At 41.0% G+C, this 12,695-nt stretch overlaps 1 protein-coding gene across 2 annotated transcripts in view; it reads left to right on the plus strand.

Moving 5' to 3' along the window:
* anapc2 (anaphase promoting complex subunit 2) overlaps positions 1–12,695 on the plus strand; it is a 56,248-nt gene that overhangs the window by 22,597 nt on the left and 20,956 nt on the right. Inside the window, exons 4-6 of one of the 2 annotated variants that reach the window (XM_072566293.1) lie at positions 1,625–1,802; positions 2,348–2,467; positions 6,754–6,871. In XM_072566293.1, coding sequence (XP_072422394.1) covers positions 1,625–1,802; positions 2,348–2,467; positions 6,754–6,871 — 416 coding nt within the window. The remainder of the gene's footprint in view (positions 1–1,624; positions 1,803–2,347; positions 2,468–6,753; positions 6,872–12,695) is intronic. The other variant, XM_072566294.1, reaches the window with a different exon arrangement.

The following is a 12,695-nucleotide window of genomic DNA, read 5'->3' on the forward strand; positions in this document are numbered from 1 at the left end:
AGGCTAACTGATAACCAATGTTTTATAGTTTTAAAATTTAATCAAGAGACAGGTCTCAATAAAACATATGTTAAAAACGATCCCACTGTACTGACTATTGTAGATTTACGAAAACAAAAAGGAACACTAAGGTTATATGTAAAAACCATGCACTTAGCTTATCCTGCTGTGAGTTCTCCAACACAGGTTCTTCTGAGGTCAGCTGTGAATTTCACTGTTTGTTCATTTTTCTTGAACACTCTCTGGTGTTCAGCCATACTTGAACTCAAAGAGCAAAGATAGTAGCTTTGCAGATGACCTGTTGTGCCAGTTAGCAGTGTAGGTTTCTTTCTCCATTTAAGTCAGTGCCGATGCAGGCTCTACCTTTGCCTCTCTTCTTCCTTTTTAAAGTGCTGCTATATTGATCTTTTCTCCCCAAAAATTCCAAAACCGTGCAACAGTTTACAAAACAGTAAGCTCCTGGAATTTGAGGAAATCAGCTCCAACACCTAAAGTACATCAAAAAGGATCAGCTCTTACAGCCACAATGTTTTTCAGTTTGGCTGTCATGTTCCCTACATTACAACAATGACTATATGATGAAACTGCTTTAATATCTGTAAAGCCTTTGAGATGTCTAGTGGTGGTGAATATGCTTTAAAAATGTAAGTCTTTCTTTTTTGTACTTCTACATTTGTCCCATGAAACTACTTTGGCGATATCCATTAAAATATCTTAAATAATTGTAGTAAATGCCCCACGATATTTCATTATCTTTAGTGGCCTGCTATGCACGTATGTTTGAGAATGAAGTAGTCTCTTGAGCATCGTATTTTCCAAAATCCTGAATTCAAAGGTCTGCTACTTTGATTCAGTCTTTAAAGTCTACCAACATTAGTTTAGACAAGCATGCAAGAAGTGAAATAAGGTCCAAAAATACTGGAGAGATTCAGTAAGTCTGGCAGCCTCTGTTGAGAGAGAAGAGGAGTTAACATTTTGAGTTCAAGATAATTCTTTTTCCACAGTGGTTGCTAGACCTGATTTTCAACAGCACCTCCTGATTTTATTTCTGCTGTACATTACATTGACAAAAGTAGTTTAGTGCACCCTTACCAGACTCTAACCAGGATGTTACAGATTAAATTAAGCAATAAGATTGCATAAAACAGATTAATGATGTGTATAAGGGTGATTTAATTGAGGTTTGTACAATTTAGGAAGGATTTGATAGGGTAGATTGAACCAGTGAGGGTATATAGTGAGAGAGATTAATTTTAAAATCAGCCAGGCCATTCAGAAGAAACATTAGGGTAACCTTCTTCAACCAAGTGGTATTGGAAAATGGTGCACTTGCCCACCAAAGAAAAATCTAACCTAGTTTTGTTAGACAAATATATTAAGGTATATGGATCCAGAGCAAGTACATTGAATTGTAATATATGCTAGCTATGGTTTCATTGAATGCTGAAGCAGGCTCCAAGACCTGAATGGCTCACTCCTATTCTTATAATCAAGATTCAGTCAGTCTTTGTCTATTCTGAAGTTGTTGACTGAGAAATGATAATGGAGTGATTAAGCAGGGCAGATTATAATGGAAGGCACAAATATCTTGGTGATAGCTGGAGTCTTGTCTCTTTCTGTTTAGTGGCTGGAATCAAAAGTAATTTGTTGGCTGAGCATGGTGTTTCTGCAGAAAACCAGCACTAAATTATCGTCCCCTCAGACAAGCAGCACACTACAACGCTGGAGAATACACCTGCAGTTTTTTCTTTACCAGGTGTATGCAAATATGAGGATTGAGGAACTTTTCAGCATTATTCGTGGTAAGTTACATTTTCATACTTGAGACAAAGTTTGGCATCTTGTGTCAATTTTGCATTTTCAGGTATTTCAGGGTTTTCAGTTTACATTTACATCTATACTGTTCCTGGCAAGTGCCAGAGAAACAGTTTTTTCAGTCATATGCTGCTCGCAGAAGTACCTCTTTCAATTTCTGAGTAGCTCATGATTGTGAGATTCAAATTTCTTTGATTTTTCTCTTTCCTAGACCTCTCTCCTGGTCCTGGCATCATTGGCCTGATGTGTGGAAATGGGAGCAATTATTGGGACTTAGGTGCTGACTGTGTTCGAACTGAATTAACGGTGTTCAGTTTTACTCAAAATGCTTGTCAACCATTGGCATTTTAAGTCATATATATGTGGATCTATATGCATTCCATATATACATATGAAATTCATGTGATTTTGTTACAGTACCCATTTTCACTTGGTGTCATGTTTTACTAAAATGCACATCATATTTTAATTGGGCTCAGAAACTGATGTTTCTTTTAGAAGTTGTTGGTTTTTATTTTGTTTTGAACTGCAGATTTCCCAGAATCCAAGGCAGCATTGCAGGATCTGAAAGTTTGTCTTGAAAGGACCAATCAGAGGCAACAATTACTTTCATCTCTAAAAGCAGCCCTGGAAACTAGACTTCTCCACCCAGGTTTGTTCTGGTTACACACACTTTCTAAAGTATGCAGTACAAGCTGATCAGAGTTTGGGAGTAATGCACCTCCTTTCATTTGACAGGTGACTTTGGAATAATAGCTATTTATTGGTCTTAATGTCTGTTACTATACTCCAAAAAGCAGTAGGAATGCCTCCTCTCTCACTGCTTTTAGGAGTTTGAATTTAGAGTCTGATTATATATTTTTGCTGACCATATTGTCAATGGTTGTACAGCTAACGTTCTTTTTAAGAAGTATGCATATATGGCTACTCAGCAGTCTTAAGGGAAACGTGCATCCGTTCGTTGCATTGCATATGGCAAATGTAAGGGCTGTATTCTGACAGAACATTACATGGTACTTTAGCTATGAAAATTTAGATGTAGAGTGATTCATGGAAGTTCTTCCAGAGTTGAGGAAATTTCCACAACTCAAAAAAGAGTAACATTTAAATTTTTATTATTAGAAAAGTATATTCATACATGCCTAATGAGAAATACTGAGATAAATGGTGTCCCAAAGGTTAGTTGATTACAATTCCCACATATACATGTTTAGCAGAAGTTTTTGGAGCTTGATTTAGCAACGGGGTTCTTCCAATTTTCTCTCTCCTCATTGAGGCCATTGCTGCGACCACATTTGGACATTACTACAGATGTTGCAGCTAAAGTGAAGTAACAGTGTAAACTGAGGATAGACCTTGAGTGTCTGCCTACATTTGATGGATTGACCGGGTCAACAGGTAGCCAGGAAAACCATTCTGAATGCTGAGTTTAAGCGGTTAAAGCGATTGTTTCTCTAACAAAGGGCCATAATTTTACTCCACATTTAGCATTATATTACAACTGGTTGACCAACTTCTTCACTCGGAAGCAGCATTTCTCTCACTAGGGGAGGGAATTTCAAAAGGAAAGCTCAAAACAATTCATTGTGTAGTGAATGTGTAGTGAATAAGCACGACCAATAAAATGTGCCTAGCAGTAGGACTAACTAGGATTTGGGTTGCCATTTAACCTGAGTTTCCTCACTCTCCATTCACTTTGTGAGTAGTTTGTTATGCGAGTGAGATGAGGAGGAATGTCGGTGTGCACCCAGCTCATACAGTCACCCATTTAGCATTGCGATTTGATCACTCACTCACCCACCCACCCTGTCAACACTGTCAGCAACCCATCCATCCAGCCCTCCCACTCAGTCACAACCCACCTAGCTTACCAACCAGGAGAAAATGAGGATTGCAGATGCTGGAGATCACAGTCAAGAGCGTGGTGCTGGAGAATTCACTTCCTGATGAAGGATTTATGCCGGCAACGTCAATTCTCCTGCTGTTCAGAAGCTGACTGACCCTGCTATGCTTATCCAGCACCACTCTATCTTACTAACCAGTTGGCCACCTACCTAGGACACCCCCAGGCAATGTCAGCCAGTTAACCAGCACCCTCCCGGCTGTCAATTCCCAAGAAAATGTTGGATGCCAAAGAAAGAAAGATAGTGGTAAGCAGACAGGCTTGTAAAAAGTCAGCCTTGCACCCACAATATGTTGCAGGCAGGCTACATTTATTGAAAGTGGAACTTCTTTTTCTAACTGGAACTCGGCCAGTAGCAGCAGTGTCAGTGCTCAGAAGTGGGTGCTGCCATGACTGCAGACAGTCTTTATAGTCTTATTCTATTTGAGACAATCAGAAATAAGAGGAGGAGTGGGCAGTTCGGCCCTTGCACCTGCTCCGTTCGGTAGGATCATGGCTGGTATGACACTTTTCATGTCTGTGTTTTTTTGTCCTTTTTCCCCATAACACTCGATTCCCTTACTGATCAAGAATCTATCTATGTCAGCCTTAAGTGTACGCAGGGACTCTGTCCCCACGGCTCTTTGTGGCAAGGAGTTGCAAAGAAATTTATCCCTCTGGGAGAAGAAATTACTCCTCATCACAGTCCTGAATTGATGTCCCTTAATTCTGGGACAATGCCCTCTGATCTCAGATGGTTCCATGAGAGGAAACATCCTTTCAGCATTTATCTGTCAAGCCCTTTAAATATTCTATGTCTCAATGAGATCACCTCTCATTCTTCTAAATTTCAGTGCGTAGAGAACTAACCTGTTTAATCTTTGCTTGCAAGTCAATTTCTCCATAATGGGGTTCATCCCTAATTAACCTTGTCTGAACTGCCCCCAAACAAGTAATATTTTTCCTTAAATAGGGGAACCAAAACTGCTCACAGTACTCTTGATGTGGTCTCACCAGTATCTTGTACATCCCTATTCTTATGTTCTAACTCCCTTCAAATGAAGGCCAACATACCAGATTACCTGTTGCACTTGTAAGCTTGCTCCTGTATGGATCCTGGATCCAAGTAAGTAGTGGGCATTAGGCAGATAGGTGTTTGGCAACCTTGGGATTGGGAATGATGGTGGGTTGGTTTTGGAGTCTGCAGAGATGGAGGAATGAGTGACATACTGTATGTATTTGAGTAATAGTTGAATTGTTTTGACATTTTAAGGTTGAGTTTATGGGATCCACTATTACATGGATCCTGCTTTTGAGTGGCTGAAATACACGCCCGTCAAAATTCATACCGTGTCATCAGCAGAAGCCCAATTGATCTCTGAGTGATTAAAGAAAAAATCACAATGAATTACGGTAATTCTGAAGACCTGGAGTGGGTCGACTGGCAGAGTGATGCATAAATTATGATCTGTTATCTGTGAAGAACTAAGGTTGACTTTTACATGAGATGTATGGAAAATTCCAGATTTTGTGGTCAAAAATAGAATGTTGACTTTTGAGATTGACTTTTATTCAAGTAAAAATGGTACTATTTTCTGTGGTGCTGACCCTTCTACACGCAGGGCACTCTCCAAAGATTGTACCTTTCCCCTCCTTTCTCACGCCATTAAAAACTTTACAAAATCACTCTGTCCATTCCTGCCTGCCTGCCCATTATAAGCTTAATCATAGCATGGGCAATGTAATGTTTATTAAGCTTTTAACTCATCGGCAGACCCTTAATTAATCGTTTACTTATGGTGAGTGGCCTACTGATGTTGGCGTCAGCCTACTTATTGGGAGGATGAGTTCAGAGGTCGACAGGAAGGTGATGGGTTAAGCTCCCTTCCTATTTTACATGTTTTCCCTGAAAATCCACACTGCAGCAGAAAGTAGATTTCAGTCTGCCCCTTGCTCACCCAAGCACCATCTTCCAACCTGGGGGCACATGACCTGCCTAACTATCAACCCCCACTCCCCACCCTGCAGAAAGCATCTGGCTACCTCTTACCTACCCATACCCAGCTTTGAACCTATCAGAAGGGAAAAAAGCAGGAGAAATGTCTGATTAAAGAATTCAGACCTGTTCACATTCTCCTAGTTCCACTTGTATTTGGAACAACAGCCTGGCAGGCCACGAGGAAACCTCTCAGCAAGCCACATGGTGATCTGCAGACTGCCTGTTAGTTAGAAGTTGTGTAGTTTAACTTGCACCTTTACACTGTTATACACTCTATGTTAACACTCTATGAGCCATGTTAACATGAGGTTAGTTTTTGGAGAAGCAGTGTATGCTGAAATACCATTCCAGAAGGTCATTACTTCTAAGGTTTGAACAATGTGAAAGTATATATGTGTGAAACAAACGCTAACCTTCTTTGTAGTTTGAAGTACACTATGTAAAATTCGATATATTGATAAGGTGGAATATGGGTTAACTGATGTCACCTATGCCACAATTTTGAGCAATGTTATTGTTTTTGTTGGTTGAATTATTTATTTCTTCCAGTTTTCTGCTCTGCTGCAACTTGTGTGGGTGGGGTGTGATGGTGACTGTAATGGCTGAGTTCATTCCTACCTTCTTGTAAACTCCAGACACACACACACTTGCATACATTTCAGCAAACATCACCACATATGGGCCAGGAAAGCAACCTTTACAAATGTTTTTCTTCTTCCAATCCAAACTGTGGTTGTAGCTAGACTAGCTGACCCAATAGAAACAAAAGGGACTGGAGCCTGAAAATGACTGCTGCACTTGCTTTAATCTCACACATGGGAATGCCTATATTTACTTGGACACCAAGTTAATGTGTTGCCCCTACAGAGAAATTATACATCCCAGAGCATGAGGAAATAACTGTATGTGAAGCAACACAACTCTAGACACTAGATATTAAATTTCTACCACAGATTCAACTTAATCTCTTAACTTGGTGCTTATTGGTCAAATATACACAAGGTATTCTTCAAAACATATATCTAGTAGTTAATGGAGTTAATGTTTCCTTGTTTAGGAGTGAACACTGCTGATGTGATAACTTTGTACATATCTGCAATCAAGGCCCTTCGTGAGTTGGACCCATCGATGGTTATTTTGGAGGTGGTGTGTGAACCAGTCCGCAAGTATCTAAGGTGCAGTATTTTCAATACAATATTTCAGTGGGTGTGGTGATCCCATTCACAGGATGAACTTGTTGGGGGTAGCTGGACGGGAGGTGTGATTGTTGAGGGTGCCTTCAGATGGAGTCAGTAATTAATTTTATTGAAATGCCAAAATTAAGTTAAACAGGTAAATCAGTGTCAGAATTGAACAAAGCTGCATACTAATGAAGTTGTGACATCTGGATAGTCGCTCTTCATGGCAAACCAGAATTATGTTGGAGAATCTCTGGAAAATATTTTGTCCAAAGTTTGATAACATGAAATTTCATTCAGCTGCTTATTTTCAGGTGCAGGCCAATCCAACTGTTCAGGCTGACATTGAGAAAGCAAATGTTGCCAAAGGATATGAAGTGCATCTCTAGGTGACTGAAATAGTTGGTCATCGCAAGAATAGGGTATTGTTCCATGTTATTTTCAGAGAGAAAGTTGGATCTAGAGGAAAAGAATCAAAGTTCAATCTCATCGTGTTACTCTTCCAGAATGCAGTTTTCTTTTCAAGTGCTGTGAGTTGATCACTCAGTTGCATAATGTTTGTGTTCTTTCATTGCATTCTTGTATTCAGTTCATTTGGTTTCAGCTATATTCACAAAATAAGCAAAGAGACACTTCATATTCTAATGGCAGAGGCAGTAATTGAATTCCTTTTCAAAGTTGATTTTAAATATAAGCAGTTGATCCCTCCATTTCAAGCACCTTTGCAGTACTCTTCCTAATGACAACCAGTGGATCGCTGTGTGTAAACATAATACGTCATGATTATATCCCCTATCTGTAGATTGTTTTGCAATTAGCTGCACATGGAGTGGGTGAGGGTTCAGTGTAGTTTGCAATTGGTGTGACTTGGTGTAATATGTCACCAAGTGCTCAGTCCTTTCATGCCAGCTATTTCCTGTGAATCGAAAAGTGAGATTTAAACAGTATGTCATTTATCAGTTCATAGCTGCAATGCCATCATGCTAAATCCAACCAGGCAATCCCAAGGAGTTTGTTTTTCTCCATAATAGTTCTATAAAATATTGAATATTCCATGCCCATTTGCTTGTTCAAGAGCACAAGACAAAACAATGTCTTCAAAACAGTTTTCCTACATATATCATAGAAAAAAACAACTTCATTGCTCAGACCTTTGAGTATAAGAGTTGGAATGTCATGTTGAGGTTCTGCAGGACATTGGTGAGGCCTCCTCTTGAGTACCATGTCCAGTTATGGTTGCCTTATTATAGGGAAATATTATTAAGCTAGAGAGGGTTCAGAAAAGATATACCAGGATGTTGCTGGGACTGGAAGGTTTGAGTTATAAAGAAAGGTTGGATAGGCTGGGCCATCTTTCACTGGTGCATGGGAAGTAGAGGGATGACCTTACAGAGTTAATAAGAGCATGAAGAGTATAGATCGGGTTGATGGTAGAGGTCTTTTTTGCTAGGATGGATGAATTCAAGGCTGAGCGCATATTTTTAAGGTGAGAGGAGAGAAATTTAAAGTCATGAGGGGCAATTTTTTTTTACACAGTGGTCTGTGTTTGGAATGAATTTCCTAAGGAAGTGGTGAATGCAGGCACAGTTACTAAGTTTAGAAGACATTTAGGTAAGTAAATAAATAATGGAGGGATGTGGGCCAGGAGCATACAGGTGGAACTAGTTTAGTTTAGAATTATGTTTGACATGGACTGGTTGGACTGTAGGGTCTGTTTCTATACTGTATGACTCTGTGTGCATCACATCCATCGGTGCTCATATCGATTTGATGGGCAAAGGCAGGTTTGCATTTCACACATTCCACCAGCATTGATTCCCATCAGCTATAGTTTCCTCAACTTTCTGCTTCATGATGATGTTTGTTTGAGAGAGGTAATGCTGCACATTTCTGCCTCCTTAAAAATTTATTTCAATCATTTTGGTTTTACTTGCTGCCGTCAAAATTTCAATAATGAGCCTTCTTGGTATGTGCAATCTGATAGATCACCTCCAAAGATGCTTTTTGAGTTTGATCAGCGATGCTTTAACATTCCTCTTTAAAGAAGCTTGGTGCTGTGATTTTTTTTTTCCCCACTTTCCCAAATGTAATCCCCTGAGAGTGATCTCCAAACATGGTTTAAGCCTGTTTAATTTCAAGCTTTCATTAGGCTGTATTTTATTATTATTCACTCATGGGGTGTAAGTGTTGATGGTTGGACTAGCATTTATTGCCTGCTGCTTTAAGCTGCTGCAGTTGATGTGCTGCAGGCAGGCACTCAAAGCTGTAGCTAGGCCCTAATGGGATGAAATTTAAAGATTTTGACATAAAAGGGATGATCTGTATCCAAGTCAAGATGGTGAGCTTGAAGGTCATGGTGTCCTCATGTATCTGTTGCCCTTGTCCTTTGAGATGGAAATGCTCATGGGTTTGGAAGGCACTGTTTAAGGAGCTTTGGTGAATTTCTGCAGTGCATCTTGTAGATGGTACACATTATTGTGATTGAGCATTGGCAGACAGGGAGTGGGTGTTTGTGGATGTGGCACCAAACAAGCGAGCTGTTTGTCCTCTATGGTATTGCACTGCTTGTGTTGTTGGAACTGCACTCATCCAGGCAAATGGAGTGTTCCTAACTTGTGCCTACTGTGAGTAAGCAGGCAGGTACAGCAAGTGTTGACAAAGGAAAATGGTATGTTGGCATCCATAACGAGTGGAATCAGCGAATCTCAGCGAAATCTGTGGGGCAACTGAGGAACTAGGCAAAGCTGGTAGGCACAGGGAATGCTGGATGATAGATAAATTGAGATTTTGGTTAAAGAAAAGAAGGAAGCAAGTGTCAGGTATAGAGTAGGAATCAAGTTAATCTCTGGAAGAGTATAAAGGCAGTAGGAATATGCTTAAGAGGGAAATCAGGAGGGCTAAAAGGGGACATGAGATAGCTTTGGCAAATAGGGTTAAGGAGAATCCAAAGAAATGTTACAAATACATTAAGAGCAAACAAGTAATTAGAGAGAGGATAGGGCCCTTAAAGATCAGCAAGGAAGCCTGTGTGTGGAACCACAGGAGATGGGGAGATACTAAACGAGTATTGTGCATCAATGTTTATAGTGGAGAAGAATATGGAAGATTTGAGAATGTGGGGAAATAAATAGCGAAAAATATATTAAAGAGAGGGAAGTGCTGGACATCTTAAAACACATCTGATCAGGTGTAGGACAAAGTGAGGACTGCAGATGTTGGAGATCAGAGTTGAGGGTGTGGTGCTTGAAAAGCCCAGCATGCCAGGCAGCATCTGAGGAGTAGGAGAATTGATGTTTTGGGCATAAGCCCTTCATCAGGAATGACACCTGATCAGGTATACCCATTGCTCTGTGGGAAGGTAGGGGAGTGATTGCTGGGCCCCTTGCTAAGATATTTTTACCATCAATAACCACAGATGAGGTACTGGAAGACTGGAGGCTTGCAAGAGTGGTGCCACTATTTAAGCCAGCTGGTAAAGAAAAGCCAGGGAACTATAGCCTAGTGAGCCTGACATCAGTGCTGGGCAAGTTGTTGAAGGCAATCCCGACAGGCAGAGTTTACATGTATTTGGAAAGGCAAGGACAGATTAGCGGTACTCAACATGGCTTTGTACATTGGAAATAATGTCTTACTAATTTGATTGAAATTTTTGAAGAATTAGTGAAGAAGATTGATAAGGGTGGAACAGTGGACATGATCCACAGGCTCTTCATGATAGACTGGTTAGTAAGGTTAGATCAGCAGTTTAATTCAGATAAATGCGAGGTGCTGCATTTTGGGAAAGCAAATCTTAGCAGGACTTATACACTTAATGGTAAGGTCCTAGGGAGTGTTGCTGAACAAAGAGACCTTGGCGTGCAGGTTCATAGTTCCTTGAAAGTGGAGTCGCAGGTAGATAGGATAGTGAAGGTGGCATTTGGTATGCTTTCCTTTATTGGTCAGGGTATTGAGTACAGGAGTTGGGAGGTCATGTTGCGGCTGTACAGGACATTGGTTAGGCCAGTGTTGGAATATTGCATGCAATTCTGATCTCCTTCCTATCGGAAAGATGTTGTGAAACTTGAAAGGGTTCAGAAAAGATTTACAAGGATGTTGCCAGGGTTGGAGGATTTGAGCTATAGAGAGCGGCTGAACAATCTGGGGCTGTTTTCCGTGGAGCATCGGAGGCTGAGGGGTGACCTTATAGAGGTTTACAAAATTATATGGGGCATGGATAGGATAAATAGACAAAGTCTCTTTTCCCTGGGGTCAGAGAGTCCGGAACTAGAGGGCATAGGTTTAGGGTGAGAGGGGAAAGATATAAAAGAGACCTAAGGGGCAACATTTTCATGCAGAGGGTGGTACATGTATGGAATGAGCTGCCAGAGGATGTGGTGGAGGCTGGTACAATTGCAGCATTTAAGAGGCATTTGGATGGGTATATGAATAGGAAGGGTTTGGAGGGATATGGGCCAGGTGCTGGCAGGTGGGACTAGATTGGGTTGGGATATCTGTTCAGCATGGACGGGTTGGACTGAAGGGTCTGTTTCCACGTTGTACATCTCTATGACTCTATGACATGGAATACAGGGAGAACTAGCTATTTGGATACAGAACTGGCTCGAAGTAGAAGACAGAGACTGGTGGTGGAGGGTTGCTTTTCAGACTGGAGGCCTGTTACCAGTGATATGCCACAAGGATCGGTGTTGGCCTTCTGTTTTTCATCATTTGCGTGTAAACGTAGGAGGTATGGTTAATAAGTTTTCAATGACACAAAAGTTGAAGATGTTGTGGACAGCGAAGAAGGCTACCTCAGAGTACAATGGGATCTTGATCAGATGAGCCAAAGGGTTGAGGAATGGCAGATGTATTTAATTTCTATAAATGTGAGGTGCTACATTTTGGAAAGGCAAATCAGGGCAGTAATTATACACTTCATAATAAGGTCCTGGGGAGTGTTTTTGAACAAAGAGACCTTGGAGTGGAGGTTCAGTAGTTCCTTGAAAGTGGAATCCCAGTTGGAACAAGATAGTGAAGAAGGTGTTTGGTGCTTGCCTTTATTGGTCAGTGCCTTGAGTATAAGAATTGGGAGGTCATGGTGTGACAACAGAACATTGTTTAGTTTTCTTTTGGAATACTGCGTGCAATTCAGGTCTCCCTGCTTTGGAAGGATGTTGTGAAACTTGAAAGGGCTCAGAAAAGATTTATAAGGATGTTGTCAAGGTTGGATCTTTAGAGAGAGGCTAAATAGGCTGGAGCATTGGAGGCTAAGGGATGACCTTATAGAGGTGTATAAAATCGTGAGGGACAAGGGTAGGGTAAGTAGACAAAGTCTTTTCTCCAGGGTAGGGGAATCCAAAACTAGACCGCATGGGTTTAAGGTGAGGAGAAAGATTTAAAAGGGACCTAAGGGGCAACTTTTTCATGCAGAGGGTGGTGCCTGTATGGAGCAAACTGCCAGAGGAAGTAGTGGAGGCTGGTACAATTAGGGCATTTGGAAGGCATCTGGATGGGTATACGAATATGAAGAGTTTAGAAGGATATGGGCCAAATACTGGCAAATGGGGCTAGATTTATTTAGGATATCTGGTTGGCGTGGATGAATTGGACTGAAGGGTCTGTTTCCATGCTGTACAACTCTGACTCTTGGCACTTTACAACCTTCTGGGCTCACTATTTAGTTCAACACCTTCAAATTCTAAACCCATTCATTCCCATGTTCTCTTACTTGCGCGCACGCACACACACACGCACACACACACGCACACACACACGCACACACACACGCGCGCGCGCACACACACACACACACACACACACACACACACACTCTTCACGTCTG

This window comes from Chiloscyllium punctatum, chromosome 49 (genome assembly GCF_047496795.1).
Source record: "Chiloscyllium punctatum isolate Juve2018m chromosome 49, sChiPun1.3, whole genome shotgun sequence".
NCBI classification, from domain to species: domain Eukaryota; kingdom Metazoa; phylum Chordata; class Chondrichthyes; order Orectolobiformes; family Hemiscylliidae; genus Chiloscyllium; species Chiloscyllium punctatum.